The 19,484-nt window shown below is 48.1% G+C and overlaps 2 protein-coding genes across 7 annotated transcripts in view; one reads left to right on the top strand and one right to left on the bottom strand.

Moving 5' to 3' along the window:
* Positions 1 to 5,356, bottom strand: part of P2RX7 (purinergic receptor P2X 7) — a 44,027-nt gene extending 38,671 nt beyond the window's left edge. For all 3 annotated transcript variants that reach the window (XM_006135168.5, XM_006135169.5, XM_075898602.2), the window contains exon 1: positions 5,169 to 5,356. In XM_006135168.5, the coding sequence (XP_006135230.1) occupies positions 5,169 to 5,293 (125 nt within the window). In that variant the 5' untranslated portion in view covers positions 5,294 to 5,356. The remainder of the gene's footprint in view (positions 1 to 5,168) is intronic.
* Positions 5,357 to 16,101: 10,745 nt separating this feature from the next.
* Positions 16,102 to 19,484, top strand: part of IFT81 (intraflagellar transport 81) — a 72,800-nt gene continuing 69,417 nt past the window's right edge. Inside the window, exons 1-3 of one of the 4 annotated variants that reach the window (XM_075898600.2) lie at positions 16,102 to 16,237; positions 17,741 to 17,893; positions 18,712 to 18,815. In XM_075898600.2, coding sequence (XP_075754715.1) covers positions 17,750 to 17,893; positions 18,712 to 18,815 — 248 coding nt within the window. In that variant the 5' untranslated portion in view covers positions 16,102 to 16,237; positions 17,741 to 17,749. Of the gene's footprint in view, positions 16,366 to 17,740; positions 17,894 to 18,711; positions 18,816 to 19,484 lie in introns of all 4 variants that reach the window. The other 3 variants (XM_006135167.3, XM_075898599.2, XM_075898601.2) reach the window with 3 other exon arrangements.

Here is a 19,484-nt window from a genome sequence, read left to right as displayed (position 1 = left end):
AGAGACTTAAACACCTCTAGAGATGGAGATTCCATCACCTCCCTAGGGAACCCATTCCAGTGCTTCCCCACCCGCCTAGTGAAATAGTTTTTCCTAATATCCAACCTAGACCTCCCCCACTGTAATTTGAGACCATTGCTCCTTGTTCTGCCATCTGTCACCACTGAGAACAGCCTCTCTCCATCCTCTTTGTAACCTCCCTTCAGGAAGTTGAAGGCTGCTATAAAATCCCCCCTCACTCTTCTCTTCTGCTGATTAAACAAACCCAAATCTCTCAGGGTATGTCTACACTAGCCCCCTACTTCGATCGAGGGAGGCTAATGAGGGTGACCGAAATTGCAAATGAAGCGTGGGATTTAAATATCCCGTGCTTCATTAGCATGTTCCCGGCTGGTCGCCATTTTAGAAATTGACTAGCCCGAAGTAACTGCCAGCGTCTACACATGGCAGTGAAAAGGGATTCTGAATTAAAGCCCTAAATCGAATTAGCTGTTATTCCTCCTGCAATGAGGTTTACCAGCTAATTCAAGTTAGGGCTTCTCCTCCCTAGTCATCCACTTCTTGCAAGCTTCCTTTCTATGTTAAGCTCACCATGGATGTCCCCGGTAAGCCAATCTAGTTGCCTACCATATTTGCTTTTCTTGCTGCGCATCGGGATGGTTTCTTCCTGTGCCTTTAATAAGGCTTCTTTAAGATACTGCCAGTTCTCCTGGACTCCTTTCCCCGTCATGTAAACATCCCAAGGGATCCTGCCCATCAGTTTTCTGAGGGAGTCAGTCTGCTCTTCTGAAGTCCAGAGTGTGTATTTTGCTACTCTTCTTTCTTCCTTTGGTCAGGATCCTGAAATCTACCACCTCATGATCACTGCTTTCCAGGTTGTCACCCTCTACTTCCCCTACTAGTTCCTCCTTGTTTGTGAGCAGCAGGTCAAGCTGGGCATGGCCGCTGGTCAGTTCCTTCAGCATTTGTACCAAGAAGTTATCCCCAACATTCTCCAAAAACTTCCTGGATTGTCTGTTGTACCACTGTATTGGTCTCCCAAAAGATGTCAGGATGATTAAAGTCACCCATGAGAACCAGGACCTGTGATCTGGAAGCTTCTCTCAGTTGTCCAAAGAAAGCTTTGTCTACCTCATCCACCTGATCCCGCGGTCTATAGCAGACACCAACCACAACATCAGCCCTGTTGCTTCCACCTCTAAATTTAACCCACAGACTCTCAACAGTCTTTTCTCCCTCTAAGTACTGGAGCTCCGAGCAATCATACTGCTTTCTTACATACAATGCAATTCCTTCTCCTTTTCTCCCCCGCCTGTTCCTCCTGAACAGTTTATACCCTTCCATGACAGTGCTCCAGGCATGTGAGTCATCCCACCAAGTCTCCATTATTCCAATCAAATCATAGTTCTTTAACTGGGCCAGGGCTTCTAATTCTTCCTGTTTGTTTCCCAGGATTCTCACACTGGTGTACAAACACCTTAGATAACCAATTGATCGCCCTGCTTTCTCCATCCGAGTCAGGGGTCCTCCTTTGTTGCTTGTTCCTCCTTGTGATTCTTCCCGGTATCCGACTTCCTCACTTACATCACGGCTTTGGTCACCATCCCCCAACGAAACTATTTTAAAGCCCTCCTCACTAGGTTTGCAAGCCTGCCCACTAAGATGCTCTTTCCTCTCTTGGGGTATGTCTACACTACCACCCTAGTTCGAACTAGGGTGGTTAATGTAGTCATACGAACTTGCAAATGAAGCCTGGGATTTGAATTTCCCGGGCTTCATTTGCATGTTGCCGGGCGCCATCATCATAGAACGAGGCGTACAGGTAGTTTGGAATAGGAAGCCTAGTCCAAACTACCTAGTTTGTGCCGCATGTAGCCGCAAGCACAGAGTCCGCCCTAGCGGATATTTAAAAATGGCGGCGCCCGGCAACATGCAAATGAAGCCCGGGAAATTCAAATCCCGGGCTTCATTTGCAAGTTCGTATGACTACATTAACCATCCTAGTTCGAACTAGGGTGGTAGTGTAGACATACCCTTGGTTAGGTGGATCCCATCTCTTCCTAACAATCCTTGTGCCTGGAACAGTCCCATGGTCTAAAAAACCAATGCCCTCTCTCCGACACCACCTGCGCAACCATGCATTTACTTCCTCAATTCAACGATCCCTATCCAGAGCTTTCCCTTCAACCAGAAGGATGGACGAGAACACCTCTTGCGCTTCAAATTCCTTGATCCTTCTTCCCAGCACTACATAATCTGCTGTGACCTGCTAAAGGTCATTCTTGGCTGTATTGTTAGTTCCCACATGGAGAAGCAGGAAGGGGTAGCAATCTGAAGGTTTAATCACTTTCGGAAGACTCTCGGTCACATCCTGAATGCGAGCTCCCGGTAAGCAGCACACTTCTCGAGATTGCAGGTGTGGACGGCAGATGGATGACTCAGTCCCTATTAGGAGGGAGCCCTGACCACCACCACCCGTCTTCTTTTGGGAGTGGTGGTTGTGGAACCCCCATCCCTAGGACTACGCATCCCATGCCTTCCGGTAGATGGTGTTCCCTTCTGATTTCTTCCCTGAGAGGTCCCTCTCAAAGAATTCTCCACTGCAGTGCCTGTGGAGAGAGCCTGAAAGTGGTTACTTACCTCTGCAGGAATGGGGATACCTGAGTTGGCCTTCTCCTTCTAGAGGTTACATGCTTCTAGTTTTCTTCCTTGTCCTATATTGCCCTCACTGGCTCTTCAGCCTGCTGTGGCTGCAGGATTAAATGCTGCCTTCTATCAAGAAAGTCTTCTTCATCCTCTCTGATAGAACGTAGGGTCGATACTTGGGCCTCAAGTCCTCTAATTTTTTCTTCCAAAATGGTGACCAGCTTGCACTTAGTGCAGATGAAATCCCTTCTTTCTTCCAGGAGGAAGACAAACATGGCACATGCTGTGCAGCTAACAACAGAAGACCTATCACCATCCATACCTACCTTCCTCCTGAGAGATTCCTCAGTAGTTATTCAATGCCTCCCTGAAGGGAAGGAGTGTAGTGAAAAGATGTTAAAGAATGGCAAGTGTATCTTACTCCCTTCCCAACTCCCTCTCCAAACTCCCTGTTAACAGTTTCTGTTCACAAGCTCCCTGGTCACTGACTCACTCCTTTATAAAGCCCTGGACTGCCTGATAGCCCCTCTCCCTGATTAAGGCTCAACCAATTAGTAAAAGCTTCTAGATTTCAAACTCTGAAAAAATGAGGAAGAACGGCTCTTGAGCAAGAGGGGGGTTTTGTGCACAAAGGAGCCATCTACACAGCTCGTTTTTGCACAAAAGCCTCTTGCACAAAAATGGCTGCTAATTAATTATGCAAATGAAGTGTGGTGATATTTTACTCCACACTTCATTTTCATAAGCTTTTGCAGAAAACGGCTGCAGTATAGACAGAGCTTAAGAGTCGTTGGCATCCTTTGCTTCTGCATCATCCGATGTGCAAATGTCATGGGTCAAACCCATGAAACTGCTGGCAGCTTTAGTGTAAGTTTAGAATAATCATAGAATCCTAGGGTTAGAAGATACCTCAGGAGATCATCAAGTCCAATTCCCTGGTAAAAACAGGACCAATCCAAACTAAATCATCCCAGCCAGGACTTTGTCAACCCAGGATTAAAAAAAACTCTAGGAATGGAGACTCCATTACCTCCCTACATAACCCATTCCTGTGCTTCAGCACCCTCCTTGTGAAATAGTTTTTCTTAATATCCAACCCATAACTTCCCCACTGCAACTTGAGACCATTGCTCCTCCTTCTGTCATCTGCCACCACTGAGAACAACCTTTCTCCATCCTCTTTGGAACCCCCCATCATATAGTTGAAGGCTGCTATCAAATTCCCACTCACTCTTCTTTTCTGTAGACTAAATAAGTCCAAATCCCTCAGGCTCTCCTAGTAAGTCATGTGTTCCAAACCCCTAATAATTTTTGTTGCCTTCTCTTGGCCTCTCTCCTGTGCATCTACATCCTCTCTACAGTGGGGAGCCCAGAACTGGACTCAATACTCCAGATGTGGCCACACTAGTGCCTAATAAAGGGGAATAGTCACTTTCTAAGATCTGCTGGCAATGCTCCTCCTAATGCACCCTAATATGCCATTAGCCTTCTTGGTTACAAAGACACACTGAAATTTTCCACATGAAATAATATATAAAAGGGTTGCTTTCACAGACAAAACTGTGTTTTACCTGAGTAAGCACCATTTCAGTTAAAAGAATAAAAATTTCAGGGGTGAAAACTTAATCTGAAATGTGGAAGAGTTGAAGTGACTGACCAAACCAATTATTTGTTTTAAAATGACTCCTGTTCTACTATTGTTTCTGTTTCTGAGGGGTTTTCTGCAGTCAGCCTTTCTCCTCATGAGAACAGTGATTTGGGAAAGTCATGCTGGTACAACTTGTCTATGTGAGAGAACAGCTTAGAAATGATGCCTTAATTAGGTAGTAGAACTTCTTACAAGTTTATTGCCAGTGAAATTGGTATCAGCTGCTCAAGGTGCAAAAGCACCTTCTGCAAGAATTAAATCTATTTTATGAAGTAAAAACACTGCTCTGCAAACACTATTACTGAAAGAAGTTTAGTTCTGAGGCAAAGAGGAAAACATCCTCCCTTTATAGTTCCAGACCTATGTACTTAATAGTCACGTTTCTAAGATTGATGCCCTGTGTGATCCCTGTGCCACCTGAATGATAGGTCTAGTCCTGGACTCTCAAGGCCAGGATCTGATTTCCATTTCCTCAGTGTAAATCTAGAGTAACTCTACTGACTGTGGAAATGAAACTAGACAGCACACGCCACTAAAAAGAAAACAACATTCTGGTATCTTTTATTAGGAGGATGAGAGAAAAATATGGACCAACGCCCTGTGCTAAACAACCACTCGATAATATCCGTCATTAACATACTGCTTCAGAGGGGTAGCCGTGTTAGCCTGTAACTGGAAAAACTTAAAAAACAATGAATAGTCTAGCAGCACCTTAGAGACTAACAAAAAATGTCATTAACATACTGATCAGCCTTTAAAGACTACTAAACAACTGGTTTATATTGGTCCCCTAGAATTAAAGGCTGAGTCCTAACCATTCAGACAGTGACCCACAGAAGAAACATATTTGCTCATCTGGTCACTTTCCACTTACCAGACATACAAGAAGACAGCCATGTGGAAAGTCCATTTCAAACTCCCATAGGAAACACTCTGAAAACGGACAACTTTAGAAGTTTCATATTCACACAAATTCTTCAAACTGCAAAATGCAGCCATTGTTACAAGTTCCTGTGAAATCTATGCTCTCAAGAACTGTAGCTGCTTGATTCTGTCTACTTCCACGCCTACATCCCCCTTAGGCAGGCCTCACCACTTAAAGGCACAGTAAGAAAAATATTCATATTACTAGCATGGAAGCTGAATAAGAGAAACTGAGTATGTTATGCTCTTTAAAGAAAGATCATTCATTATTAATCAGCAACAAGAAAATGAGGTAAAGTGGCTGGCATGCATTATCCATGGACAAACAAAAGACAAAGGATCATATTCATCCCTGGTGAATCTTCATTAAAATCAAAGGAATTCACAAGGGATGAATTTGGACCAATGCTCCACAGCTGCCCACACTGTTGGACAAAGACAGTCTTCAGAAGAAGAATATTTCTGGAATTCCTTTTAATTGGTCATTACAAATGTGCTTTAGCATTTTGAATATTCAAGATTTTAAAAAAGCTAAAACCTAAGTGTCATATACATTAATTCTCTTATGATGTCCTTCCAGCAGCCTGGCTACTCATATCAATATCCAAGACCCAATTAGATCCAAGATCTGGTTTCCTGCTAAATTCTCACTAACAATCAAACTCTTATCTTTCTGAATGTCCACTAGAAATCTTGTTTGCAGTGCTTTTGTAGCCATATTGATCCCAGGATGTTAGACAAGAAGTTGGTCCAGTAAAAGATAACATCCCACTCAATTTGTCATTGAAAATCACTGAACACATCTGGATGTGCCACACATACACTGAAAGCTCACGAGCTGTAGAATGGCTTTTGAGGGCTGGTGAATGGCCTTAAATCCTATTGATTTCTACAAAAGCTGAGGGCACTTGGCATCTCACAAAATTAGACTTCATCTTTTTACTATTTATTTTAGAAATTTTGTGCGTCACTCTGTCTATCCACCTGTGATTCCATTTTTTCCAGAACTGCTCCTAAACAGAAAGAGCTAGGACCACCCAATTTGGTATGCAGCTTCTTATTGCTTTAAGTTATGATGTCAGGGTTTGGTTGTGCCTGGACAATCGGATGTGTGTGGAATGCAATTGTTTCTCATCAAACAGAAAGGGAGGAGAGTAAGTTAGTCAGTTATAACCTAGACTTTCCATGGGGGGCAGCAAGAACTGTGACTGTAAGCAAACTCCCCAGCTTGTGAGCAACCACCAGCTGACCTACATGCCCCCACCCTGCCCTGGAGAGAAGCTAGCAGGAAGGCAGGCAGTGTGTCTCCCTACACCCTGGGCCATTCCCAGGGAGAAACCTGCCCGTTGGGTTTGTGGTAGGGATTTAAATGACCATTTAATTAACTGATTAACCAATTAAAGGGTGCATGGGTGGGGAAGCAGTACCTGCCTGTGGTGCTCAGGGTCTCCCCGGACAGCTCTGCTTGTGGGGCACCTGGGCTCCAGACACCAGATCAGCAGCAGGCCCACTGCAGGGCTGGAGTAGCTCCAGCCACTACTGATTAATGGTTAACCGCAACCAATAAGTTTAACTAACTGGTTAAACTTTCACATCTGTAGTGCACAACCCCTACAATCCTGGGGAGAAGCTACCGGCCATCCTCACCCTCTGCCCTGAACCCCTCCTCACCATGTTTTGACTCCTGCACCTCCCACCCCATGCCCTGAGCTTCTCCTCACTCTCCAGCCCTAACTCCTCTATCCCCATCCCACTGCTCTGAGTCCCTCCTCAACCCCCCAACCCTGAATCCTGCACCCCCACACCACCAGCTCCCTGCCCTGAAGGATCCAAGCAACACCAGGTAAGTCTTCTAGTTAGTTTAAAATATGTACTAGGGGCCTGATCCCACAGCCTGAAGTTGATGGAGTTTTTCAATAAAATTCTATGGAAGCAGCCAGAGCAGAGCTGAAATTCAGCAACAGCTTCTCACTTACCATAGCCCTATCTAGGAAGCCTTAAAGCAGGGCTACTCAACTTTGGAAGCCTCAGGGGCCACAATGATACTCACAGCACATGGCAAGGGCCGCAACTTAAGTGTGGTTGTACATATATATATATATAGATATATATATATAGATAGATAGATATATAGATATATATCTCTACAAATAGCATATATCACACTGATGGGTATGAATACAAAGATTTAAACCTTAAGCTGTGGCACTGGACCCAAACATGGCAAGTGTGAGCCAGTCAGCACCTCTCAGGCTCTGCCCACAAGACTAGGCAACCAGTACTTCCCACAGGGCCCGGCGCTCCCGCCACATTCTCCCTGAGGGCTAGAAATGCCAACACCCTGTACCCGTCTGTTCCAGCCAGCCCATCCGCTTGGGTCTTTCAATGCTCATCCCATGTGGGAGATGCCTCGCTACTGTGGAGCATGTTCTCAGTGGAGGCCATGTTCAGAAGATCCCACCTGTGGGCTGTGTGTTGACCTCTGCGTAAACTGAAACCACACCGCAGGCCACAAACAAATGGGCCGCATATTGAGTAGAGCTGCCTTAGAGAATCCATTGTGACTGAAAGAGCAGATAGAAAAGAGACCTGGGTTATCCACCATTGTTCTCTCTAATCTGCATGGCAGCACCGCTTCACAGATGAGTAATCAGCCCTGCCTAGTCAGAGGCTGAGGGATCCATGCACGGACCTGACTGACTGGTGGGGGAGTGATTAATCACCTGTGAAGCTGTGCTGCCATCTTATAGGAAACACTGTTATCCACCTGCTTCACCTTCTAGTCACCAGAGTACCTAGAACTGCCCATGATAGATCACAGCCTATGTTACTGTATCTGCTCAACAGCCCTATCTCTAAAGGCCACTGATGTTCTATATAATCCAACTAACAGAAACTTTGATGGCGTAGAGACATGAGAAAAGGAGGGATCTGATGGCTACCAACTGGGATCATCACCAGCTTGTTGAAACCCGAAAGGGACCACTGTGATCTTCCAGTCCGACCTCTTGGGATTGACAGTACAGTGGTCCAAATGTGCTGAAACAAATTTTCATTGTTCTTATCTACCTACAAAGGCTAATAGGACACACCTGAGTGTGCCCCAGAGATTTAAAAATGTGGAGCTAAATGCAGAAAGATGTCCAAAGAAGACTGTGGTAGTATAGTTTATTTATACCTTGTTCTGGATCCATTGAAGGCCTGATTCTTTGCTGCCTTGAACTCTGCATAGTCATTTACACCAGTGCTAAGTGAGTATGACATGCTACCAGATAAGAATGTCAGTGCTTTATGCCCATGCTGCACTGATTTGAATGGCCACGTAAGATGCAGGGGAGTGGTCAAAAAGGTCCTCAATTTGTGAATAATACCAGATCAGACTCATAACTAAGGCTCAGGGGACCAATTCCCCCCTGTGACGGGGTGACCCCTCCCCGCCCCCTGAGCTACGCCGAACAGGCGCTGCTCGGCATCTGGGGGGGGCCGGCCCGAGATTGCGCGGGTCCTGTTACTACTCCCTACCCCGGGTTCAAAACTGGTAGCTAAGTGGCAGGATCCCTTCGAAGTGGTGAGGCGCATCGGGGAGGTCGATTACGAGGTCAAACTAACGGGAAGGGCGGGCGGTACCAAGGTGTACCATGTAAACTTATTGAAGGCCTGGAAGGGGCGAGAGGTTTGTTTATAAACCCCCTTCCCCCAGATCCAGAACTGGGCCCCGGAGAGGGGGGCCAGGCCACCCCAGGTCTCTTGCAGATGGGGGCCGACCTCACCCCCGAACAACAGGTGGACCTGGAGAACTTGCTGAGCCGCTTCCCGGATGTGATGACGGACAAGCCAGGCCACACCGCTCTGGCCCACCACCACATCGAAACCGAGGCACGAAAGAAGGTATGAGACCCGGTGCGACCCCTGCCCCGAAAGATGTGGGAACCAGTGAAGGCGGAGCTGCAGAAGATGATCCAGTGGGGTGTGGTAGAAGACTCGTACAGTGAGTGGCGTAGTCCTATAGTTCTAGTGCCAAAACCTGACGGGTCGATGAGGTTCTGCATAGATTTCCACAAAGTGAACGCCCTGTCCCGATTTGACGCTTACCCCATGCCTCGGGTGGACGAGCTGCTAGACCGCCTGGGAGGCGCGCACTATCTTTCCACACTCGATTTGACCCGCAGCTACTGGCAGATCCCCTTATCACCGACATCCCGAGAGAAGACGGCCTTCTCAACCCCCTTCAGGCTGTATCATTTTATCTGGATGCCCTTCGGACTTCATGGAGCGGCCGCCACCTTTCAGCGGCTTATGGACAGGGTGCTAAAAACCCATGACCAATACGCCGCGGCATACATCGATGACATAGTCATATACAGTAAGTCCTGGACCGAGCACCTGCTCCACGTGAAGGCCATATTGCAAGAACTCCGCCAAGCTGGGCTAACGGCAAACCCCCGGAAGTGCCACTTCGGCGAGAAGGAGGTCTCCTATTTGGGCTACACTGTCGGCCGCGGCCAATTACGACCCTTGGTGGAGAAAGTGGAGGCACTACGCACGTATCAGCCCCCGCGAACCAAGAGGCAGGTTCGTCAGTTTTTGGGACTGGCCGGCTATTCGTCCCCAATTTTGCGGCAATAGTGGCACCCCTGACAGATCTTACACGCGCCACCCTCCCCCAAAAGGTACGATGGTCCCCAGAGTGCGAAGAGGCCTTCCAGAAGTTGAAAGACTGCCTAACCCTAGCCCCAGTGTTAGCACAGCCCAACTTTAACCATCCCTTCACCCTCTATACGGACGCCTCGGAAAGTGGAATAGGGGCGGTCCTGTCGCAAGGGGAGGGAGCAAACGAACACCCCGTCGTATACATCAGCCGTAAGCTTTTTACACAGGAGCGTAAGTATGCGACGATCGAGAAAGAGGCCTTGGCGGTAAAGTGGGCGATTGACTTATTGAGGTATTATCTTTTAGGTAACCGGTTCCGGGTAGTGACGGACCACGCAACCCTACGGTGGCTACAAACCATGAAGGACACGAATGCCCGCGTGATGCGTTGGTACTTGACTTTGCAACCATACGCATTCGAGGTAGCCCACAGAGCCGGAAACCTGCATCAAAATGCGGACTTCTTTTCAAGATGACATGAAGAAGAGGAGGACACAGAAACAGGAGTGGTGACTAATTTGGAAAGGGGTGTGTGTGACGGGGCGACCCGTCCCCGCCCCCTGAGCTACGCCAAACAGGCGCTGCTCAGCATCTGGGGGGGGCCGGCCCGAGATTGCGCGGCTTGCACGCAAGCCGTGCCGGGGCTGGAAACGCCGGCAGCCCCACCGGCTCGCGGCCGCGGCGCGGCAGGAGGGGAGGGGCTAGGGCGGGAGGAGTTCCCCCGCCCTGACGAGCTCCGGCGGCGGCCAACCGGGGGCAGGAACGGGCGGCTATAGTCCCGCCCTGGCCTGTGACGTCCAAAAGGAAAAGCCTTGCCGCCATAAGGGGGGGGGGGGCTACGAGGAGTAGGGAGGAGGCCCGAGAGAGGGGGAGAGTCGGGTGACACCCTCGGGGCGGGAGCACCGCCCACACCCGGATCACGGTACCACAGCCCTCCGGTGCCGGGGGGGGGGGGGCGCGATAGGGTCGGCAGCCTGTTGGCCAGGCAGAAGGTAAACACCCCGAGCGGGGAACGCAGGGGGTGGGGAAAGGAAGCAGCCCAGGGCAGAGCCCACTTGGGCTGGTGGGCTGATGAGTTACGGCAGGAGCCCCGTCAGCCGGACCGGAGCAAGACAGTTCTGCGTCCTTAGGGCCCTGGGCTGGGGCCCGTGAGTGAGGGCAGGCCCGGGCCCCCCTTTCTCCCACCCCGTGGTGGGGGAGATTGCATCGACGCCCGAGCAAAGGAAAACCGCCTAAACGTGCAGCGGCGAGCCAAGACACCGCCGGAGAGCGGGGTACACCGGAACACCGGGAGGAGCTGGTCAGACACCGGGGTACACCCGGGTACACCGGGGTACGCCCGGGTACACCCCCTCTCTCTGTTGCTGTGTGGAACACCCATATAAAAACCAAAGGCACAAGTATACATAATAAACAAACTCAATAAGATAGAGACATGCATTGTTTGTTCTAATCTTTCTCAGTTTATAGTCTATAGTCTATAGTTTATCTCTAGTGCTATGAATAGGGTTACCAGGTAGACTCCTAAAAAAACCCGGACACACTTGATTGTGGGCGGGTGAGGGAGAGACTGCCTGGGAGGGGGGCGGGGCTGGCTGGGAGGAAGGGAGGTAGAGCTGGCGGGGAGGGTTGGGGGACCGCAGGGCTGGCCGGGAGGAAGGGGGGATGGGAAGCAGAGCTGGGGGGGGGGATTGGCGGCTGGGGGGGCTGGACAGGACGGGGGGCAGAGGAAGGGGGCAGGAAGCAGAGCTGGCGGGGAGGGGGGGTCAGGGGCCATGGGGCTGGCCAGGAAGAAGGGGGCCAGGAGGAAGGCAGGGGCGGGAAGCAGAGCTGGGGTGGGATCGGGGGTCAAGGGGGCTGGATGGAAGGGGAGGGCAGAGGAAGGGAGGCGGGAAGCATAGCTGGCAGGTAGGGTGCAGCCACTAGCTGTGGCCGGAGTCCAAGAGGCCATGCCCCCGGCAGGCACTCGCTCTAGTTGCTAGTAGAAGCTGGGTGGAGGTAGGGGGAGTGGCTGGGAGCCACTCTCCCCGCCCAGCTTCTGCACCCAACCAGAGGCTCCCTGCTGGGAGGCAGGGCTGTGATTGGTGCTGGGAGCCTTAGGTTGTGTGCAGAAGCTGGGCGGGGGTAGTGGCTGGGAATCCCAGTCACTGCCCCCGCCCCGCCCTACCCGGCTTTTGCACGCGATCACAGGGCTTCCAATGCCAATTGCAGCCCTACCTCCCAGTCGCTCCCCCGCCCCAGACAGGTTTCTCTCCAGTGCCCAGCCAGAAATTCAGAAAATACCAGACATTACACATGTCGGTATTTTCTGAAATTTTCTACCGGACAGAAGACGCAAATACCAGACTGTCCAGTAGAAAACTGGACACCTGGCAAACCTATGAGTGAGAGTAGTAGGAACAAGAAATCCAGAAGGAAGTGTGATTTTTGAAAAGTTATTTGTTTCTTGAAAACTGATTTACGAACCCTTACCACATAGGGGCAAATTAGCACCTTAGGTAAGCAGGCACCCATTCATAAAATGATAGCATAACAGTGGACATTGCCTATGCAAGTGCTGATTTTGTCCTAAGGTGCTATGGTTTATAGTATAGTATGCTGAGAAAATTAGCAGCATTTCAACAAACTATGAAAAGTATGAGAGAGGTAGCTGTGTTAGTCTGTAAGGGTATGTCTACACTACAGCGCTAATTCGAACTAACTTAGTTTGAATTAGTTAATTCGAACTAAGCTAATTCAAACTAACGCATCCAGACTAAAAAACTAGTTCGAATTAGCGTTTTGCTAATTCGAACTAGCATGTCCACATTAAGTGGACCCTGAACTGGGGTTAAGGATGGCCAGAAGCAGTGCCGGCAGGGCATCAGATGAGGACTTAGAGCGTGGAGCTGCTGCCTCAGGCTAGCCGAGGGCTGTGCTTAAAGGGACCCGACCCGACCCCCACCCCGGACAGACAGTTCACAGGGGTGCCCCGCTTGCAAAGCAGTCCTGTCTTGGAGTGCCCTGAGTGCCCACACTGGGCACATCACAGCACTTGGCCATCAGACCGGCTGCACTTGCCGCAGGCTGCCATCTGGAGAGAGGGGGCAATTGGGGGGCTGCAGGAGAGCTTCCACCCCGAGAAGCCCGCAGAGCCAGCCCAGTCCTCCCCATCGGGGGCTCGTACCCCATTCCTCCCTCACCTCCTTCCACTTACCCTTCCCTAGCCCTCCTTCCTGATGTACAAAATAAAGAAAATGTGTGGTCAAAAATAGAATCTCTCTTTATTGAACAAAACTCGGGGAGACTGGGAAAAGGTGGGAGAGGGGAAGAGAGAGGGTGGGAGAGGGGAGGGCAACTAAAATGATCAGAGGTTTGGAACAGGTCCCATATGAAGAGAGGCTAAAGAGACTGGGACTTTTCAGTTTAGAAAAGAGGAGACTGAGGGGGGATAGGATAGAGGTCTATAAAAGCATGAGTGGGGTGGAGAGGGTGCATAAAGAAAAGTTCTTCATTAGTTCCCATAATAGAAGGACTAGAGGACACCAAAGGAAAGGAATGGGTAGCAGGCTTCAAACTAGTAACAGAAAGTTGTTCTTCACAAAGCAAAGAGTCAGCCTGTGGAACTCCTTGCTGCAGGAGGCTGTGAAGGCTAGAACTAGAACAGAGTTTAAAGGGAAGTGAGATAAAGTGATGGAGGTTGGGTCCATGGAGTGCTATTAGCCAGGGGGTAGGAGTGGTGTCCCTGCCCAAAGTTTGTGGAAGGCTGGAGAGGGATGGCACGAGACAAATGGCTTGGTCACTGTCTTCGGTCCATCCCCTCCAGGGTCCCTAGGGGTGGCCGCTGTCGGCAGACAGGCTACTGGGCTAGATGGACCTTTGGTCTGACCCAGTATGGGCATTGTAAGCTCAGGGCTCAGGGTCGGGGGTCTCAGTGGACCACCTTGATTTTCATGCACACCTGCTCCTGGGTGACCAGGCTGGCAGCTCTCCTGCCCTAGACGGCCACTTTCCTGTGCCTAGTGCGGAGGTCGTGGACGAGGTCCACGATGTCCGCACTAGACCAGGCGGGTGCCCGCCTCTTGCAGTCCCGGGCAAGCTCCCGGGAGCCGCCAGCCTGGTCCCGGGAAGAGGGGGAGGGCTGGGGGGCATCGGGTTGCTGGCTTGAGCCGTGCCAGGTGCAGGGTCTGCTAGCTGGGTGCTGGCAGGCTTGCACCTGGCACGGGCACCGTAGCCAGCCCGTGCCCCTTTAAGGAGTCCGGGGCCGGGAGAGTGGCAATAGAGTTTCCCTGGTGTTGGCCAGAGTGGCCACCAGGGAAAGCTGGGGAGGGCTAGCCTCCCACTAGTTCGAATTAAGGGGCTACACAGCCCTTAATTCGAACTAGTAAGTTCGAACTAGGCTTAGTCCTTGTACAATGAGGTTTACCTAGTTCGAACTAAGCGCTCCGCTAGTTCGAATTAAGTTCGAAGTAGCGGAGCGCTAGTGTAGCGCCTATCAAAGTTAATTCGAACTAACGGACGTTAGCTCGAATTAACTTTGTAGTGTAGACATACCCAGACTTTAAAAACAACTTTTAAAACAAAGTAGTTCTATAGCACCTTAACGATATGTCTACCTTGCAGAGTTATTTTGGAATAACTGACGTTATTCTGAAATAACAGTGCGAATCTACACTACAAGCCTTTATTTCAAAATAATGTCAAGCTGAAGGATTTCTTACTCCAACTCACGGTAACCCTCATTTCACAAGGAGCGAGGGAAGTCGAAGGAAGAGTGTTCTTCCTTTGAATTCCTGCCGTGTAGACAGCAACTAAACTGAATTAAGCTATTTCGATTTAAGCTACGCAATTGACATAGCTGAAGTTGTGTAGCTTAATGTGACATATATATCATGAGCTTTCATGGACAAAACCCATGTCATCAGATGAGATAATTTTGAGTGGAGAAAAAAAGGGGATTATCTCATCTGAACTGGATTTTACCCACAAAATCTCGTGATACTACATATATATATATATAGTCTCTAAGGTGCCATAGAACTACTCTTTTTAAAAAAGTTGTTTGTATCTATTGTTAATCTCTAAGAAAGGTGCCACAGAACTACTCTTTTTTAAAAAGTTTTTTGAAAAGTGTGATACAGAATAATAGCAAAAAAACCAAAATCCCCAAATCCACCTCAGATTGGGACAGATCAAAGCAAGACCTGTGATACATCTAGGTACTTGAAAAGCCATACAGAAATGGATTTTAATATAACCCAGTCAAATTTAAGGCGCATCTCTTTATTTATAACAAGAATAAACAACAGGACTTGGAGTCCATCTGGGACCAACAGTGTTGCTCTTCATAGTGTCTTCTTTCTAAGTACGCTCACATCAGCTTCTTCCATCTGCTTGGAATCTGACCTTAGCTGCCAGGCCAGACATTCATTTTCTTGCCCAGGGATGCTCCTATGTAAGATGATATCTCTTTTGCCATTGAGCATGATTTCTATTTGCCCAGCTTTCTTTCCACTCTGATTTGCTGACTTTCATGGTTGATATTTGAATAGCAAGAAATACAAAGGTTTTTTTTTTTATATTTGCAAATCAGTTTACACACCCTGATTTTGAAAAAGGATAAAAATTAGAAGGGGATAATTAACGCATTGCATTTTAATACAACTAGCATCATTCTGGAATTCCAAAAATGATAAAATTGCCAAGACTAGTATATGCAGGCACCTGCCTGAAACTGGTTACACAATTATTTTCCCAATTATATTCCTATTTATTTGTAAGTAGTTATGGATATTCAGATATCAGGGTCATCAAGTCCCAATTTAAAATAAAACCAGCACAAATCCTCTCCTTGCCTCATTTTATTTCTTCAAATAAGAGAACTATATGGGCCTAGGATTAATTTAGTAATTCTTGTAACCAATTGTTCCCTCCTAAGAAAAAGGAACAGGAAACCACATGAGGTATTAAAAAGCCCACATAAATGGTGGGCGCAGCCTGCCGTGTAAGGAAATATGCTGGGAGCAAGCCTAGCACTCCCTTTGATGGAGATCATTTCTGGCCAGGCTGGGAGGCAGCCCAGCTGGTGATGTCCACTGCAAGGTGGGCAGCTCACTGCCATGTACCTGAGCTCCTGGCTGTGCCAGGTGCAGTCACAGCTGGCAGAGCCCCCAGGCAGGGCTGCTCACTCTAGCTCCACGTTTACACCTGCAGCCCTACAGGCACCTCCAACCTCCGCCCTCCCCGCTGTACCTGGGGAAAAGCGGAACACCCCGCTCTCACTACCTTGATCTGCGCATGCGCCTCGCTTCATTCCTTCCCCCTCCTTCCTTTTTTCACCTCCTTGCCTTGGCGCGCAACGGGCCGTTCCTGTACACCACGTGACCGGAAGTAAGGCTGCTTCACTGACTTAGCAACCGTTACCAAGGGCCTGGTAACTACGAGAAAAACTCTTGGGGCGGAGGAGGAGGAAAAGGAGGAGGGGGGGGCGACAACTGGTAGCCGGGGCAGCAGGTCAGGTAACGGGGGCCGGGGTGAGGTGGTGGGGCCCTTCGGGGAGCAGCCTGTCCCCGGCTGGGAGCCGCACCGAGGCCCGTAGCGGGGGGTCCCAGCAGCCGGATAGAGTCAAGCTCCCCTCCGTCCGGGCTGCAGGGAGTAACACAGGGAGGCGCTGGCGGCCCTGTGGGCGGTCTCGGTGGCAAGGCAGAATACGGGGCTCCTGGCAGTGGGTGGGCTCAGGTTCCTCCGTGGGAATGGATTTGGGGTCTCCCAGCTACTGAAGGAATCGCTCCCTGCTGAGAGGGGTGGCGCAGGCTCCCCATCAATCTCACTGAAGAGCGATGAGACCCCCCCCCCCCGGCAGCACAGGGGTCGGTCCCGGCTTTGGGTCTTTGGGACATGCATAGGACTTGTTCCGTGCTGTGGGGGGATGTGGGGTTCCCTTGGCACCTGAGGGGTTAGTCCCTGCTGTCAGGGAGGTTCTGGGGTTCCACCCTGCTGAGGGGCTTCTGGGGTTCCTCATGTTACAGGTCTCTGCTACACAGAAAAGATACTCTGCAGTAATTGCACCCCTGGGAAGACCTACAAAAGGGCTTCTTGAGCCCTTGCTTGTAAACACAAATGTTTCTATGTAAATTTCTTTCTGTGACCTAAACTGAAAAGTTAGGCCAACTCAGGCCACTCAGTGGTATGAAAAACCACACTGCTGAATGGCATAGGTAAGTAGACTTAAAAGCGGCCCCGCCCTCATATTGGCAGTTCTAGGTTGATGGAAAAATTCAACCATTGACCTTGTTACCCTTCTCAGATGGATTACCTATGTTCAGGGGAGAACTCCAAGGCTATGTCTAGACTGCAAGCCTCTTTCGAAAGAGAGCGTCTAGACTGCACGCGGAATTTCGGAAAAGGAAGCCGCTTTTTCGAAAGAAAGCACCCAGTGAGTCTGGATGCTCTCTTTCTAAAAAGCCTGTTTGCTTTCAAGAACGCCTTCTTTCGAAAGAGCACTTTCGAAAGAAGGCGTCTTCCTCGTGGAATTAGGTTTACCACCGTCGAAAGAAAAGCCGCATTCTTTCGATTTAATTTCGAAAGAACGCGGCTGCAGTCTAGACGCAGGTGAAGTTTTTTCGAAAAAAGGCTACTTTTTTCGAAAAAAACCCTGAGTCTGGACACAGCCCTAGTGGTGTAGGTAATGTCTGCTCTTAAGTACAGTTTTAAGTGTTGATAAACATTTATGATAAGAGGCAATGCACTAGAATGGGCTATGCTTTCTTCTTTTCAGAGTTTCCAACTCTGTGCATCTATCATAAGAGTTTTATGGTATACAGAAGTTCAAAGATTTCATTACATCTGTTCTATTGATTGGATCTTCTCCCCCATCTCCTCTTTCTTCTGCAGGATCCAATTATGAGTGATCAAATAAAGTCAATTGTTGAGAAGCTCAATAAGGAGCCTTTTAAGAAGAACTATAATTTAATTACATTTGACTCACTGGAGTCAATGCAGCTATTGCAGCTTCTCAATGATGTTCTGGGGGAGATTGACCCAAAGGTAAGGACGGAGGGCATTAAAAGGCTTGCTCTCAAGAGTGGTGGAAGCAAAAATAATGCAAAAAATCTCTATTTACAGTTGTTTTTATATATTTTATAGCATATGTTTGCTTTACCTATGTAGATTGTGCTAATTTTAGAGAGCTATATATTCATATCCAGAAAAGAGTCCTATCTAGTTATCTAGTAATTTCTTGTCAAACTAACAAATGCTGGAAACCAATAATCGTATGTTTCTAACTAAGAATAAGAATGTGAATCTTGATCTTATTCATATTTATAATTCTCTTATCTATAGGACAAAATTCTAGCTAGCCCTTCCTCACCTGTATAAGTTGGGACATGATCAGGAAATAAACTCTGGAATGCAACTTTTGCTCTGTGCCCCACAATGCAAGGGAGTTGATAGTCCATAGTCCATGCTCAGGTTCTGTGAGTGCTGACCTATGAGTGGAATAGGTTTTTAGATGATAAATTGTTGGCCGTTTAATTGTGGCCCTGACTTATCAGGATTAGTGATATTCTTGGCAGAAGTAATGTGTTTGACTGGCATACAGTGGGCCCATGGCCAACCAGAATACAGGACTGAAATAAAATTGCCTAAGCACACATATGGGGAAAGAGTCCAAAGAGAATCAGAATTTGGCTTGTAGAGTGGTGTTCTTTATGTGACATCTCACTTATGTCAATCACATGTTGTAGTATATCACGTAATGGGTAGATAAAGTCCCTTCCTTTAGATCTCCTTGGCTAACAATCTGATCCATGCATGATAATACAGGATTTTGTTGTTGTTATTTTTTGTTGTTTGTTTTTCAGCATGTTGTTGACATTAGAGAGGAGATGCCAGAGCAAACAGCTAAACGAATGTTGAGCCTTCTTGGTATCCTTAAATACAAACCCCCAGCAAGTATTACTGACCTGTAAGTATAAGCTTGTTTATAGATAATGGGAAAATAGGTTTGTTTTATTAGCAGACAAATACTGAAATGTTTTACTTTAAAAATATTGTATGTCTTCCAATTTTATAATTTGTTACTTGAAGGTCTGTCTTATTCATTGTTCTGTCATTGCAAATAGCCTTTTCCTCATTCAAAAAAAGAATGATATATTTGTTGCAAATTCTTTGACTTTCAGACTCATTCTTCAGTAAACCTCTATAAGTTATTGGGTTTTTTCCACTTACTATGCAGATGTACCATTGATATTTCTTCCATTAACTCCTAGGAACTGTGTAGTATATGGCACACTTTGCTTGTTATAGCAAAGAATTCAAAGGTTTGGGAGGTACTGTACTTCTCAATCCTGTCCTTTTTGGTTTAGTATTTTTTAATACTCAGTAGGTTAGCCAGTAGAGGGTGCTGTATGACTAAAAGGGTCATCACCTTCCCTTAGAGACCAGGCACATCAGTCTGTACTACCTCACCTCCAGTTTGTAGTCTTGTAACCCAGCCCATTCCCATTAAATTTTTTTGGAGTTTACCATTGAAACACAAGATCCATTGCTGCAATTTTGTTCACTATCTTCTGTGAGTTTTACCTGCAAAAGGGCTGCAGAATCAGCTTGTGGTCAGAAAACTAGCAACAACAGT

Source organism: Pelodiscus sinensis, chromosome Z, assembly GCF_052426305.1.
Source record: "Pelodiscus sinensis isolate ZL-2025 chromosome Z, ASM5242630v1, whole genome shotgun sequence".
Classification (NCBI taxonomy): Eukaryota; Metazoa; Chordata; order Testudines; family Trionychidae; genus Pelodiscus; species Pelodiscus sinensis.
The sequence above is the reverse complement of the archived record's forward strand: the minus strand, read 5'-3'. Positions and strand labels throughout refer to the sequence as shown.